A 15,552-nucleotide genomic window follows, 5' to 3' on the forward strand; every position below is an offset into this window, starting at 1 on the left:
GCGTTTCTGTACTCCATAATTACTTGTTGACTTCCTATCCAAGACCTGTAGGGAAGAATGAACTAAAGAGGAGTGTGATAGGCCAGCCTCTCTTCCCTCTAATTGCTGATTTTGGCAAAGGACACAGTAAGTCACTAACCAGAAGACAGACACCATCTCAAATCCACATGCAGGTCTTTTTTAAGCTTCCTGGCAGGCACCACTGAGACTCTGCTGGACCATCTCCATGTCACAGCTAACCTCCATTACCCCCAAGGGTTTTATCACCCACTCACAAGAACACCAGGCCAAACTGGTTAAGCATGTGCTCATTTCCAGGTTTATTCTAGGGCAAGTAAATGACAAAGGGTCAAGGGTGTCATTCAGCAACTGTCTTTGCATTTTTGTCATCACAGAAAGTATGTGTGTAGACAAAATAGGTGCTTTTACAGAGTGCTTTCTTTGCTCCATACTATTTTTGAAGCCCATTCCTCTCTCCTCACCTGCCCTTCTCCACAACAACTCTGGGTTGTTTCAGTGCTACTTTCCTACACCTTCCGATGTTGAAGTGTCAGCAGGTGTTTTGATGGCTAAAACAGTATGTGGGGTCAGAGCACCAAAACCAAGGACCTGCCACAGCCCTGGCCAGATGGCCATGTGATAATGACAAACAACACTTTTAAAGCAAGCCTACTGGGTGGCCAAAACAGCTCCATCTAGAGACAGGAAGAAAGCCAGGCCAGAGGGGAGACCAGGTTGAGAAGCTAAAAAATCATGACCCTCATTCCCCAATGGTACAAGCAGTTACTTCCTCTGCAGAAGGACTGGGACTTTAAAATATACGTATTATGAAATCATACAACTTTGCAGCTCAAGAACAAAATTTATACCTCTGAGTGAGTATTTCAAAGCTATTACTTTGGGGAACCTTTATTCTGATTCCAGAAATAACCTTGGCATTGCTTTAAAAACTCATGACAAATTCTTTTGACTATATTTAGTGGTGGCAAATACCAGTTATTTGAGAGTGGGTGTCATTTTCAGAAACAGCCAGGTCATTCAGAACTAAGAATCATGGGCAATCAATACTATTTTGGTATAATAACCAAAGTTCTGGTTATAGTAAAACAATTTGAAAAGGTAATTTTAAAAGTGCTCTGAATAATGGCAATGTTGGTGCTGCACAAGGTGTATACTACTGTACAGACCCTGAATAGGAACACAGAAGAGGGACCGAGTTCAGTGCCCTGAGGTAAAGCCACAGTGGCATCACTGACGGAAAGTACTGAACACCGTACCATTGCTGAATGCAACACAATAGGGATAGAATTGGCAATTCTGATTAATCAATAGCTGAGGACATTTGAGCTACTTCTCTTGCCCTTTTGTCTGCTCTAAAGAAGTTCCCCTTCTTGACCTCCTCATTCCCTTCTTTGCATCCTGACTTCCTCAATTCTCATCCCTGCTTCTATTTGTGTGTATCAATAAATACCCGTACGGCTTGGGGGTCGGGGCTAGCTCATGAAACCTATATATGGGATTGTAAGAATTGTGAGGCGGTCTCTCCTTGGTCCCTTGGTGCACTCTGTGTGGTCTCCAAGTAGTCACTGTCTCTGTGAAATGCTTAGTTGGCCCTCTATATTTGTGGGTTTCATATTTGCAGCTTAAACCAACTGTGGATTGAAATCAATATTTTTGATCTGCAGCTGGGAACCTGTGGAGGCAGAGGACCAACTGTATGCATTGTTGTTCTATGCCATTTTATATAAGGGACTTGAGCATCTGTGGATTTTGGTATCCATGGGGAGAGGGGTATCTGGAACCACTCTGATGATACTGAGAGATGACATTCGGGAATCTCATTACTCTGTTTTCACAGTCATTAGGAAGAAGTTTATAGATAATAGACACTCCTAGTATGAACCTTATTTTTGAGTTTCAAGCAGAAACTCGTAAAAATGCATTCTTAGCTTCAGTTAACTGGTCTCCCAAGTCTGCAGAATAGTGGCTAAGAAGCAGTGACACTCCTTACATAAGATTCTCTAGCCTATTAATAATAACATCTACTAACACATCATCTAACTGTATGTAGAACACACTGCACTTGAGGGTCCAGGAAGTGGTGGGATTCAGCTGGTTCACACCAGTTCGGCAGAACCGATACCTATTTTGTTGAGTTCAGTAAACCAGTTGTTAAAATGGCACTTGTAATCAGAGTTCTCTCTAAGGTGGGTGTCTGGGCAGCTGCCCAATGTGGAAATCACACATTTACCCTCCTTACTCTTTTTCTAATGTTCATCTGTGCAACAGTATATTCTAAACACCTGTAATAATGTTCATTCTGTCCACAGGTAAAGAAATATTGCAAGTGAGGATGCCGATCAAGAAGCAATATGGAAATATCTTAAATGACAGTTTTATTGGGGTTTTTTTTGTCAGGTATTATTTAGTATTTTTCATTAATATTTTAAAACTCTTTCTTATAATAATTTCATGCTGTGTACCTTTTATTGTTATTTAAGTACTAAATGCATGAAATAATAAACTATCTCCCGCTCTATCTTTTTTTATACTTAAAATGGTCATTACAACATAGAACCAGTTGTTAAATTATTTGAATCCCACCACTGGGTCTGGGTCTCCCACTCTTTGGGGGTCCTTCATCTTAAAGACATACTTATCTAGACACATGTCTATAATATTAGCTCCACTTACACAGCCCTTACTACTGCCTGCTTTGAATTTTTTAGCATTATAAACATTTGTATCAATTCAGTATTTTTACTTTATTTATATTACTATTTTTATTCCTCTCTTCCCTATAAGAGAACTGAGCCAGAAAGATATTGCCTAAGGCCAAATAGTAAACTGCAGAGCTGAAATTGGAACCCTGGCAGTCTGGTTCTAGCTTTTGTAATAATATGCTATACCCTCCTATACTGCCTCTATGAGAAGAGCAAACCAGATATATACATTAATCAAATACTCAATAGGAAAAAGGACAATGAGGAGTACTTATAAATTTATGGGAAGCTCATTTAAGAAGTAGAAAGAAGGGGGTGAAGTGAGGGAGATGGAACCTTATAAGCCAGGGTTGAAGTCACATAGACCAGGCACAAGCGTTCCAAGGGCAGCCTGGGGATGTGCAAAAAGGCTTTGCTCTAGTTTTAGAGAAAAGAGGCGGCAGCTGGCATGACCTGGAGGTTATAAAGAACCAATTTCTGGCACTGTTTTCTATAAACTTCTTCCTTTATTACACAAGAAATCAGACAATGTGTAATTAATAAAAATAAAACTGTGCAAGATACTGTTAATGTGACAGTTTTTTTGTTTTTTAAAATTTTTGCAAGAGAGGGTCAGACAGTGTCAGACAGACAGGAGAGAGATGAGAAGCATCAATTCTTTTTGTGGCACCTTAGTTGTTCATTGACTGCTTTCTCATATGTGCCTTGACCCAGGGCTTCAGCAGAGCTAGTGACCCCTTGCTCAAGCCAGTGACCTCTGGACTCAAACCAGCGAGCATAGGGTCATGTCTATGATCCCAGGCTCAAGCCAGCAACCCACACTCAAGCTGGTGAGACTACACTCAGGCTGGCGACTTGCGGGTTTTGAACCTGAGTCCTCAGCATCCTAGGCTGAGGCTTACCCACTGCTCCACAGCCTAGTCAGGCAACATGAGATTTTATATCCAGTGTACATCACTTATTGGCTAGTAAACGCATGTTTTACAAGTTAAACTCACTGTTTAACACTAGGCAGGATGAGTGCAATCATCTACCTAGTATTTCTAAGGAAGCTTTTAGAACTCACTATGACTCAGTTCCCTTAAAGAAAGGGTATGTGTGTGTTGGGCAAATAAGTTTGTAAAGTTTGTGTTATTTGATTTGGCTCACTTTTATTGTTAAAAATGGTTGCTGCCCATGTGAATTACATTGTCAGGTGATACTGCTAATTACCTTCCTGTTTGGGAAGGGGCTTGGTTATGCTAATATGTGCTAGAGGAGGGGTTTCACACCAAAAGGTTTTAAGAAGAAGGAGGGGAAGGAGGCCCGTTTTTTGGCAGAGGAGAAGCAGCGAAGATGGCGAGGTGCTGAAGGAGAAGCCAGTTTGTGCAGAGGAGATGGGAACCAGAGGGAACTGAGTCTGGCTTTGGGTGCCTTGAATGGAAAGGGAAGTGTATTCCTGCTGTGTTTATTTACTAGCCCGCCTGCAGGGGTGAGGCTAGAATAAAGGCCTGGCCCACCAGTTGGCTCGCTGTTTCTCTACCATCTGTGCTAATCTAATGGGAACTTGCACGCGCCTGGCTGAGAGGGCAGCCACAGCTACTGGCCTTACAGTGTGGAAGGAGGCAAGTGAAGAAGCCCTTGAGATGTCTTCCTTCTAACTATACAATGCCAATGCCATCCCAACCAAAACCTCATCTCACAGAAGCCTAAACTGAGTCTCAAAAAGCGGAAATGACTTGGATGTAGGTTCTTTGACTCCAAGAGTGTTCTTACCCCCTTCTGCTGGCTGATTTTACCCTCTTCCTTGTAACCACTCAGGGCAAACGACAGTACTGATTTCACCCCCCTCAGAGAACGTGAGAACACATCAATCTTACAGGGGAAAGAATTCCTTCACCACGGCTTCCTCTTGCTTTAGTTTATAGACTGGCTTCCTCTCTCTGGGACCTGAGAGGCATCCAGAAAACGTTATCCGAGTTAATGCTCCTCAAACCTGTCAAGTATCAAATGAATGAGGCAACAAACACTCTAGGGGTGCCGTGCGTCATATTTTAGGCTGTGGCGACAAAAATTTAGTTTCCGCTTAGGCAGGGAGCCGCCCTCCGCAACCTATCAACGTTGGAAGCCTGAGACTACCCCAACAAGGCGGGGGGAGGCTCGTCGGTCGGGATGACCGAACGATCGGCCGACCCCCCGCCCAGGAGCCAGGGATTCGCGGAAGCCCGGCCGACGGGGAGCAGCCACTCCCCGGGGCCTTGTGCGCGCGGGGATGCCGGGGCCGGCCCACGTACTTCCCCCGCTCCCGACCCACCGGGGACCCCCTAACCGCCGCGCAACCCCGCAGGTCGCCGACCCCCGGGCGACGCCGACCCGCCTTCCACCGCCCCGCCGGGCGCGGTCACGTGAGGCGGGCCCGTAAAGCCAATGGGCAGCCGGTGCAGAATGGAAGGAATTGTCTGACCCCCGTTACGTCACAAAGCTGACGGGCGCGCGCCGCTTTTCCGCGCCCCCGGCCTCGGCCAGCTCTCTCTCCCTCCCGCCCGCCCGCTCGCTGCCGCACAGCCAATCGCGAGAGGGGAAGAGCCCGGGCCGAACGCGCGGGCGGGGCAGGGTGGCGGCCCGGCGGGGCGGGGGCGCGGAGTGGGCCGGCCGGTGGCGAGGAAACCCGGCTTCGGGGCGTAGCGCCAGGGCTGTGGAAGGAGCGTCGGGTGGTGCGGCGGCCGCCTCCTCGTCGGGAAGAAGCGACTCCTTCCCTGCTGTGCCCGGTTAGCAAACCCTGCTGCGGCCCGAGCCCCTTCGTCCGAATCCCCCACCCGCCCAGAGTTAGGAAGGGGCGCCGGCGTGTGGGACGCGGCGGCCGCCCGCGCGCGGTGGGAGGACGGGCGGGCGGGCGGGCGGCGCGGGGGCGGTACAGGCCCCGGAGCGCTAGGTGCGCGCGAGCCGTGGGAGTGGCGGGCGGGCGGGGCAGGGAGGGGGCGCCGCGCGTCAGCTGTCAGTGCCGTGGACGCCGTGGGGCCCCGCGGAAGGGTGAGCTCCGGAGAGGTGCGGGGCGGACGGTGAGTCGTCTGTTCCTGAGGGTCCCCCCTTACACGTCCTGGGGTTCGGGGTGACCCCACGGGAAGCCCGCCGCGGGACGCAACTGGTTTTGACCGAAGCCGTGGCCTCGTGGGCCCGGGCTGGCGGTGGGCGGAGGATACAGCGTGCCCGTGGGCTTCGCGCCAGGGCTGGATGGAGGGGCTGGTACTGGGGCGCGCCTCTTCCCGGGTCTGGGCCCCGGCCGCCTGGGGCTGTGGCTCTGCTTTTCCCGCGGACTGGTTGGTTTGTTTGGTTTCCTTCTCCCCACCCCTTTCTCCATCGGTCCTCTTTCCCCCTCCCCTCCGGTCCCAGCCCGCCCAGCCCAGCCCAGCCCAGCCCAGCCCCATTCACCCGGCTAGAGCGAGACCTTGCCTCTCCCCCCCGCTCCCGCCTCCTCCGTTGTTCCCGCCCCCTTCTCTAATAAGCATCTCTGCCTTGCTTTCAATGGGCCGGTGCTGCTGTCGCTGCTGCTGTCCACCTGGGTTGTGGATGTTGTCGGCTCCGTGTTGTGATGACAGGAGAATGTGTGTGTGTCCCGGGCCCAGACGAATTGGTAGGTATTCACTTAATGACTTGTTTTGGGTACCCAGGAAGGATGGTGACTGATTCTGTGTGTGGACGGTTTTAGGTGGGTCGATTTGGAATTAAGGGGCGAGGTAGATAGAAAAGAGGACAAAGCCATCCTACACCGGGATGGCTTTGATGCCTTGGTGCGTGCAGCTTTCAGGTAGGGACAAAGGAAATTAATCAAACAAGTGCTGGCTTGGGGCTTTGTGTCTTCTGAGGTATGCCCGTTTCTTCATGTAGCGATAATGGGAGCTGTGAAATGGTTAGGCATTTCCAGAAAATGCTGAAAAATCGCAGTTTTTAATGCAGTGCAGGTATTTAATGCAATTGGATTACATAAACTGACGTTCTGACACATGTAATAACTAGTATAGCATTTTTTTTTATTAACACAAAAAAGCTTTGTAAAGCTAAAGAACTCCAGAGTCAGTGCAGTGACTGCATTTTCTAATTAATTTGTTCTGTGGGTTTATTGATGAACTGGAATCATTTCTTGGCACAGGCTCTGCTGAGCACATCAGTAAGAATGGGTCTCCTTCCAGTTTAGGGTTGCAGTGCATCTTTCCTTATTAGTCATTGGAAAAATTGGCCAAATCCATCTAGGAGGAACAGCCTGCATATAATGTGGCTGGTCTGGAAAATGGGTAGGAACTTTTCAGTGAAAACGTGGTCAGAAATAATTTGAAAATTCGACATTGCTCCATTTTACCAAACAACTGGACCATGTTACTGTTCTTTGCCTTTCAAGAGCTTTCTACCCTATATTTATTTAGCTAGTTCAACAAAAGTTGTTTTCATTTTTGTTGTTGTTGAATCACCTAATATTTATAAAAATACTCAGTATTTGCTCACTGGTGGTTTCTGAAAATTTGAAAGTACTTTGACTTTTAAGTCTGGTCTGATGGATTAATTACAAGACAGTCATAGAGCAGGGTTTTCTTGAATTTCAACCTCCCTAAGAATGTCTCTTTCAAAGGCATATTGGGAGTTGGGGGATTGGGATGCAGTCTCGTTCTATATGCTAAACTGAATAAGTGAAAGATAGAGTTGATAAAATTCACTCTGCTTTTTTGTTTTCAATCTTGAGAACCTTTGCTTTGAAGGAAAAATGTAGTATATTATTTGAGCATTTCACTGCTTGCTGTTTGAATGTACTGTACTATTCCAAGCATTTGCTGCATGACTCATTAGTTCTTTTGCCACAATATTTCATTAATTTTGCGATCAACTATAAAAACAAAAATTTTCAAAACAAAGCAATTTAAGGAAAATACAAGTTTTCCTGGACTATTCTTGATTAGACGTCATACAGGATGGAGCAAAAGTAGATTTAGATTTGTGCATACGTGAAACATCAGTTTGTACTTGTATTATTATTTACTAATCATTGTGTTATTTCCCATATGAAGAACTGCAAACCTACTTTTGCCCCACAGTTATATGAAATCCTGTAATATATCAAACCCCTTTTCCACATGTGCGTGCACACACACACACACACACACACACAGACAGGACTTTGATTCAATCTATATCGCATCAGAAACATTTTTTTTCCTGAAGGATTCTAAAGTTTTAAAGTAAACACAAATACAAACTTATGTGACGTTGTGGAAAAACTTGCTTTTTATTAAGATTGGTATCTGTTTACATTTTAATAGAAAATCTTTATACAGAGCATGAATGGGTTAATGTGCTTTCTGCGAGCAGACCTAACAAGAGATGGTGTTTATGCTGGGAACCAATGTCCTGTGGCCTAACATTTGAGCACATCTCCTGGCTCAGTCATGTACACTTAACCTTTGGATGACTTTCAGGTATTCAGTTTGAAGTACTGTTAGTCTTGATAGATAACTCTTCTTCTGGAATTTCTTTTTTTTTTTTTAACTGCATTTCAGAATGCTTATTTAGTTATTGATCTTATTTCCAAAATTCTAATCATTACCTTTTATTGTTTAATCTTGTTTTCAATTTTGTAAATAAATCCCTTCTTAAATAGTGCAGTTAAAGTAATGGTACTTTCTATCATTTGCAAATAGGGTTCTGTAGGGCTGGCTTATGCAGTACTTACTACAGAAGCAGAGTAGGATCACTTATTATTCAATGCTTGGTTGTCTCTGCTCCCCAATATCCCACTGATCACTTTGTCTCTAATTACTCCTCAAAGAAGGTATGCAAAAAATAATGTAATATACAGCTAACACTATGATATTTGTAAATTTTTTTGTTCCTTAATGGGTTTAACCTTCAGAAGGACTAGCTGATATTAAGATTCAGTTGGTTTCATTTTCCTTATTTCTTTTTGTTTACTGTATTTATTTCCTTAAAGTATTTGTAAAGCCTATTCCTTTATAGGCCAAATGAATACTTTGAGCCAATGCCTTAAGAATTCAAGGGAAATATTGAGAAAGAAGGAAGATCTTTTTTCTTGCATAAATTATCTGGGTTAATGGTAAACATTTATTAAAATTTCTAGATAAATGCCCAGCAAAATCTTTTCAGTGTCATAAACTGAGTGAAACGATTTAGTTTTATTAGTGATTATAATTCTGTACCTTTTTTATCCAAACCATAGACTATTAGAGTATTATTTCACTATCCTTTCTTTATTGCTTCCCAAGGGCAAATAGATACTTTTTTTTTTTTTTTTTTTTTTTTTTTTAGTGTAAGAGTATTTTTCTAGTGGCAAATTCTACTTGGGATTGATAATTGATGAAAATAATATTTCTGTAGCTTTTCCTTATGGCTGATAAGCAGAAGTAAATTGCTAGTAAGTAAATTAAATTCCAGAACTGAGATTCTTATTGACAGTTTTGCAGCTGCTAAAATACTTAAACCATTTTTTATCGTAAAGCATATAATAAAATTAGACAATGAATAAATGAATCACTTCAACAAACACTTAAAAAGGCATAGAATCTTAGAAGAGGCCTTAGATAGCATCTGTTGTTCCCTTGTGTTCAATTACATCATAGAAAATCCAGGCCCAAAGAGGTGAGCCAGCTTTTACAGGATTACTTTGGTAAGTTGGTAGAAGACCTATGTCCCTAAGCTCACCAGATTGGTGCAGTGTTCTGGAAAGCATTGTTTGCAAGACCATTCACTGGAATATAGGAAGGGAATATTAGCATTTATCTTTAGTCATTATGTAAAATTTCTTGTGTATTTATAATGAACATTATATTAATACAGTAGCATGTATATGTAAGTTAAAGATAGTGCATACATATACTTATGCTGAGGATGCATCCTAACACTTTTCTGGTGTAGCCTGGCGTAATCAAATGCTGACAATTGACCACAGGTCTAGAAGTCAGATGTTCTTAAATGCAAGAAGTCCCTGAGCAATATGACAGATCCAAGGCCTTTTTTAAGGATAGTTACGGCCATAACACCCTGAATGTGCCTGATCTTGTCTGATCTCGGAAGCGAAGCAGGGTCCGGCCTGGTTAATACTTAAATGGGAAGATAGAGAGGGAGAAGGGTGATTGGCCAGGTACACTGCCACTGCATATTGTTATGTAACATTCATCTGCTCAGCTCTCCCCAGCTATTCTATTATATGTATATTTAAGCTAAATCTATTATACATTGTGTGCAGTTTGTGCTACACAAAGAAATATGCTGAAAAGAGAAAAGTAAGCTGAACTACCTACCATTCAGTCTTGCCTTCTAAATGATTGGGAACTCTGCTCAGCATAATATAGCCTATAGAAATAGTACATGATGTAGGTATAAAATATAGAGCCTTCTAGCACAGGGTTTAGTAAGTAGATTCACCTGCAGAATAAAAGCAAAGATAAAGTAATCTGAAGTATAACTTTTTCTTTATGTGTACCTGTGTAATTTGCATTATAGGAATCCCAGCCAGAAGTTCCAGCCTGCCACTGTATTCTGATGCCATGCCAGCACCAACTCAACTGTTTTTTCCTCTGATTCGTAACTGTGAACTGAGCAGAGTTTATGGCACTGCATGTTACTGCCACCACAAACATCTCTGCTGCTCATCCCCTTATGTTCCTCAGAGTCGCCTGAGATATACACCCCATCCAGCGTATGCTACCTTTTGCAGGCCAAAGGAGAACTGGTGGCAATACACCCAAGGGAGGAGATATGCTTCCACACCACAGAAATTTTATCTCACACCTCCACAAGTCAACAGCATCCTGAAAGCTAATGAATACAGTTTCAAAGTGCCAGAATTTGATGGCAAAAATGTCAGTTCTGTCCTTGGATTTGACAGCAACCAGCTGCCTGCAAATGCACCCATCGAGGACCGGAGAAGTGCAGCAACCTGCTTGCAGACCAGAGGGATGCTTTTGGGAGTTTTTGATGGCCATGCAGGTTGTGCTTGTTCCCAAGCAGTCAGTGAAAGACTCTTTTATTATATTGCAGTTTCTTTGCTACCCCATGAGACTTTGCTAGAGATCGAAAATGCAGTGGAGAATGGTCGGGCACTGCTACCCATTCTGCAATGGCACAAGCACCCCAATGATTACTTCAGTAAGGAGGCTTCCAAATTGTATTTCAACAGTTTGAGGACTTACTGGCAAGAGCTTATAGACCTCAACACTGGGGAGTCAGCTGATATTGATGTTAAAGAGGCCCTAATTAATGCTTTCAAGAGGCTTGACAATGACATCTCCTTGGAGGCTCAAGTTGGTGACCCCAATTCTTTCCTCAACTACCTGGTGCTTCGAGTGGCATTTTCTGGGGCCACTGCTTGTGTGGCCCATGTGGATGGTGTTGACCTTCATGTGGCCAATACTGGTGATAGCAGAGCCATGCTTGGTGTGCAGGAAGAGGATGGCTCTTGGTCAGCAGTCACTCTCTCTAATGACCACAATGCACAGAATGAAAGGGAACTGGAACGTCTGAAATTGGAACATCCAAAGAACGAGGCCAAGAGTGTGGTAAAACAGGATCGGCTGCTTGGCTTGCTGATGCCTTTTAGGGCTTTTGGAGATGTAAAGTTCAAATGGAGCATTGACCTTCAAAAAAGAGTGATAGAATCTGGCCCAGACCAGTTGAATGACAACGAATATACCAAGTTTATCCCTCCCAATTATTATACACCTCCTTATCTCACTGCTGAGCCAGAGGTAACCCACCACCGATTAAGGCCACAGGATAAGTTTCTGGTGTTGGCTACTGATGGGTTATGGGAGACAATGCACAGGCAGGATGTAGTTAGGATTGTGGGTGAGTACCTAACAGGTATGCACCACCAACAACCAATAGCTGTTGGTGGCTACAAGGTGACACTGGGACAGATGCATGGCCTGTTAACAGAAAGGAGAGCCAAGATGTCCTCGGTATTTGAGGACCAGAATGCCGCAACCCATCTTATTCGCCATGCGGTGGGCAACAACGAGTTTGGGACTGTTGATCATGAGCGTCTCTCCAAAATGCTGAGTCTTCCTGAAGAACTTGCTCGGATGTACCGAGATGACATTACAATCATTGTAGTTCAGTTCAATTCTCATGTTGTAGGGGCATACCAAAACCAGGAATAGTGAATGGATCTTACCCAGGCAATTCTCAAATGAAAATTTAAAGGACAGATAGATTTTTAAAAGATACTAAAATAATAAACATTTCCAGTGGGACATTCTTAGCATTTACCCAGCTGATCTTCTAGCCAGTCAAGAACTCAAATTAACTTGGCATTAGGTTAGCAGGATAATGAGAGTGTCATTCTGCCTGGCTCAGACCTCACAGCTCCTGCACTTGAGGCAAGTCAGTTCCTTATTGCAGATGTCTTGTGACATTGGTTTCTTCTGTCAGTCTGACAAAATCAGGATGACCTGGCAAGTAGGATCTTGAATAGATCAAAGCAAGGATCTTGCTGGGCATATTTTCTTGGTAAAAGAAACATTACTGTTCACACCTGCAAGCTCCATTTGTCACTAAGATTCCAGTGTACATGAGAACATTTATTTATTGCATGATTTCCTAGATATACAATCTATGCATTATTCATATCAATTGGTTTTATGCTGTGGTGGTTTTCAAATGCAATACTTTAAGCCATAAATGACCGAGAACCAAGCAATCTGAATTTGTAATTGTTTGTGATTATTTGGAATGCTTTTGAAATGGAATAACATAACTCCCTTCCCTACCCAATTACCTAATGTCAGTGAAACATACATAGTCTGTTTTGCCCCTCTTGAAGACAATAAAGGTTTTTAGTTTTATCTACTCTTATATTGATGTTAAAGAAAAAAAAATAGTTTGTATTAATGAAAAGCTTTATTTAGTTTGAAATAAAAGATCTAGAATAAAGAGATTGATATGTTCAACCATTGTCATCTATAGCTACCAGCACGTCACTCTTACCGTGTAATTCCTGAAGGCTTAGCATGCTGTAGGTGTGGATGGTAGACTGCTGCTGGTAAAATATACTTCTAATTTCAAACTGGTAAGAGTTTTCATCACCTGGAATTTTAAGGATGACATAAATAAGTTGAAATATCGATTTGGGGAGTAAGGCTTACCTTTGAGTGTTGAGACAAGGGAGGAAGTTTTTGTTTATTCCCACTTAGACATAGTTCAGTTAAAATATTTGGTTTAAAAATTACTAAATGCTTTAAACATATCTTAGCTTATAAATAGGAATGTTGAGATATATACATGAAAATTTTTAAAAGGTAACTTGCATGCCTAATGCTTAATAGAACACTTAGTAGCATCAAGTGTTATTTGCAGCAGTCTCTAATGAGATGCAGTCCCTTATAATGCTACATCAATGTAAATGAAAATAAACCTATTCATATTGGCTTTTAAGGAGCTTATTTGATATGCATCAAGTGTCATTTTGTTCCTCTGTTTATGGTGATCTGTGTACAGCTGTGCATACATTTCTTCACATTCTAGCAACACTGTTAGAATGGCTATAACTATGATACTCATAGATTTTAATACAGTTAGGAGTCCTTTCAGATTTCTGTAGCAGATGAGCGAGGTGGTCAAGGACTCCTGATGCACTGTGGAAACTAAAGCAACACAGAACTGACTGCAAAACTTTTTCCGGTTGAAAAATAGACTCAGGAAGATTGCAGCTCAGAGCATCATACAGTGTTTGTTTTCTGAGGTCCTTTCCCCCTTTTTGTTTGTTTGTAGTTTTTTTGTTTTTCTTTCCATCAGCTTGGAACTTTTCTTCCAGGCAGCATTTTCAAAGGGGAAAAGGGTGTCCTATATATTTATTTCTAAATGTTTTGACAGACACTTCTTTTAATGAAATATATGTAGACTACAGTAGCAGTAAAAACTCATTTTCAGGCTACTATTTGAATTTCTCTTGAACATTACTCCTGAAGAATTCTATATTGTTACATACTTAATATAGTCTCATCTCTGTATAGTACAGCATATATAAATTTAGTTTTATGTGGTTATGATCAACATAGTAATTACTGTTGCACAAGAAACTTGGTCTGCAGTCCCAAAGCTGGTTTACCAGAATGAAAATTCAGTGTGGAGTTCAAATTGTTGAAGTGAAAATAATTGGGTGGTAGAAATCTGAATGTACTATCACCTGAAAACAGTTGTGATTTTAGTATAATTGGCTGTAACTGTGATGTTATTTGTAGAATTAGAATAAAGAGGACATGCACTTTTCATTTTATTTAGCCTTTCTTAAATTTTTTTTATTAAACTTTCTGACATATGTTCGACTTCTGTATTTATATTTAATCAATGGCTCATGATATTTATAATGCGCCGTTAACTAGTTAAATGAAATGGAGGCATGGGACACAGTAGTTGATAGAAAAGTTGTCTTATAAGAGATGTATCTGTGCAGAGACATAATAAAAGTTTGTATGTAATGCAGAGAATGGTCAGAGAGATGCCCACAGTGAATTAAAGTTCCATATCTGTTTTCTGAATGGCCTCCATTTCTAAAAAAATTAAATTTATTGAAGTAACATTAGTTAATAACGTAATTTTTCAGGTGTACAGAATTATAAATTGACATGCACACTATTGTGTCCTCATTACCCAAAGTCTAATTTACTTCTGTTACCATATATTTGACCCTTTTAACCACTTTGCACTCTCCCACCCTCATTCCCCTCTGGTAACCATTCTGTTGTCTGTACTGGTTTTTATTAATAGTAAGATCCATTTGATTCTTTCTATGGTGATACATTATGCTTAACTTTAGGATCCAGTAGGTTAAATAGTACTTTTTAAAGAGCCGAGGTAGTAGTGGCCCTGGCTGGTTGCTCAATGGATAGAGCATTGGCCCAATGTGCAGACGTCCAGGTTTGATCACTGTTCAGGGCACACTTGAGAAGTGACCATCTGCTTCTCTTCTTTCTCTCTGCCTTCTCTGTCTCTTTCCCTCTAGCAGCCAGTGGCTCAGTTGGTTCCAGCGTTGGCCCTGGGTGCTGAGGATAGATTGATTGATCTGAGCGTCGGCCTTAGGCTCTGAGGATAGCTCCATTGATCCGAGTATCTCATCAGCCCCATACAGGGGTTGCTGGGTAGATCCCTGTCAGCGCATGTGGGAGTTTGTGTCTCTGTCTCCTCTCACTTAAAAAGATAAAATAAAAAGAGATTGGTGAATGTCGGGAATACTATTAGTTAAAATGTAATATTAAAATGTAACTTTAACTTTGAAAATACAATGCAAGTAAGTTTTACCTTCTCTACCTTAAAGGGAGGACTCCTTTCTCTCTCTCTCTCTCTCTCTCTCTCTCTTTCTTTCTTTCCTTTCTCCTTCTCCCCCCCTCCCCTCCCTCCCTTCCTTCCTTCCTTTCCTTTCTTTCCTTTCTTTTTTGCCAGAGAGAGAGAGATAGGAAGGGAAAGAGATGAGAAGCAACTTGTGGTTGTGGTACTTTTAGTTCATTGATTGCTTCTCGGATGTGCCTTGACTGGTGGGGGGTGGGAGGGTCTCTAGCCTAGCCAGTGACCATGGGATCAGGTCTATAATCCCGCACTTCAGAGCCCACCCTGAAGCCAGCTACCTCGGGGGTTTTGCACCTGGGACCTCAGTGTTCCAGGTTGATGCTTTATTCACTGCATCACCACTGGTTGGGTGGAGTCTTATTATTCTATTTTTTTAATGCTCTTTGAGTGAAGATTTTTCACGGTGAAAAGTTTAGAAGGATTAGAGAGTGGTCCTTTGTTACGGAGCTCTTTATACCTCTCCCACTGAGAGTTTTGTTGAGAGAATTCATTAAATGAGCTAATGACT

At 42.6% G+C, this 15,552-nt stretch overlaps 1 protein-coding gene across 8 annotated transcripts; it reads left to right on the plus strand.

The window, feature by feature from the left end:
- Positions 1-5,239: 5,239 nt before the first annotated feature.
- On the plus strand, positions 5,240-14,026 carry PDP1 (pyruvate dehydrogenase phosphatase catalytic subunit 1). 8 transcript variants are annotated; one of them, XM_066379124.1, is made up of 4 exons: positions 5,371-5,470; positions 6,299-6,333; positions 8,024-8,164; positions 10,206-14,026. In XM_066379124.1, the coding sequence occupies exon 4, from the start codon at positions 10,250-10,252 to the stop codon at positions 11,861-11,863; it is 1,614 nt and encodes a 537-aa protein (XP_066235221.1). In that variant the 5' UTR covers positions 5,371-5,470; positions 6,299-6,333; positions 8,024-8,164; positions 10,206-10,249; the 3' UTR covers positions 11,864-14,026. The 8 variants fall into 8 exon arrangements, with proteins under 8 accessions (XP_066235224.1, XP_066235218.1, XP_066235221.1 ...); XM_066379125.1 differs by having other exon boundaries at positions 8,058-8,164; XM_066379123.1 differs by having other exon boundaries at positions 5,372-5,470; positions 8,009-8,164.
- Positions 14,027-15,552: the final 1,526 nt, after the last annotated feature.

Source organism: Saccopteryx leptura, chromosome 3 (genome assembly GCF_036850995.1).
Source record: "Saccopteryx leptura isolate mSacLep1 chromosome 3, mSacLep1_pri_phased_curated, whole genome shotgun sequence".
Classification (NCBI taxonomy): Eukaryota; Metazoa; Chordata; class Mammalia; order Chiroptera; family Emballonuridae; genus Saccopteryx; species Saccopteryx leptura.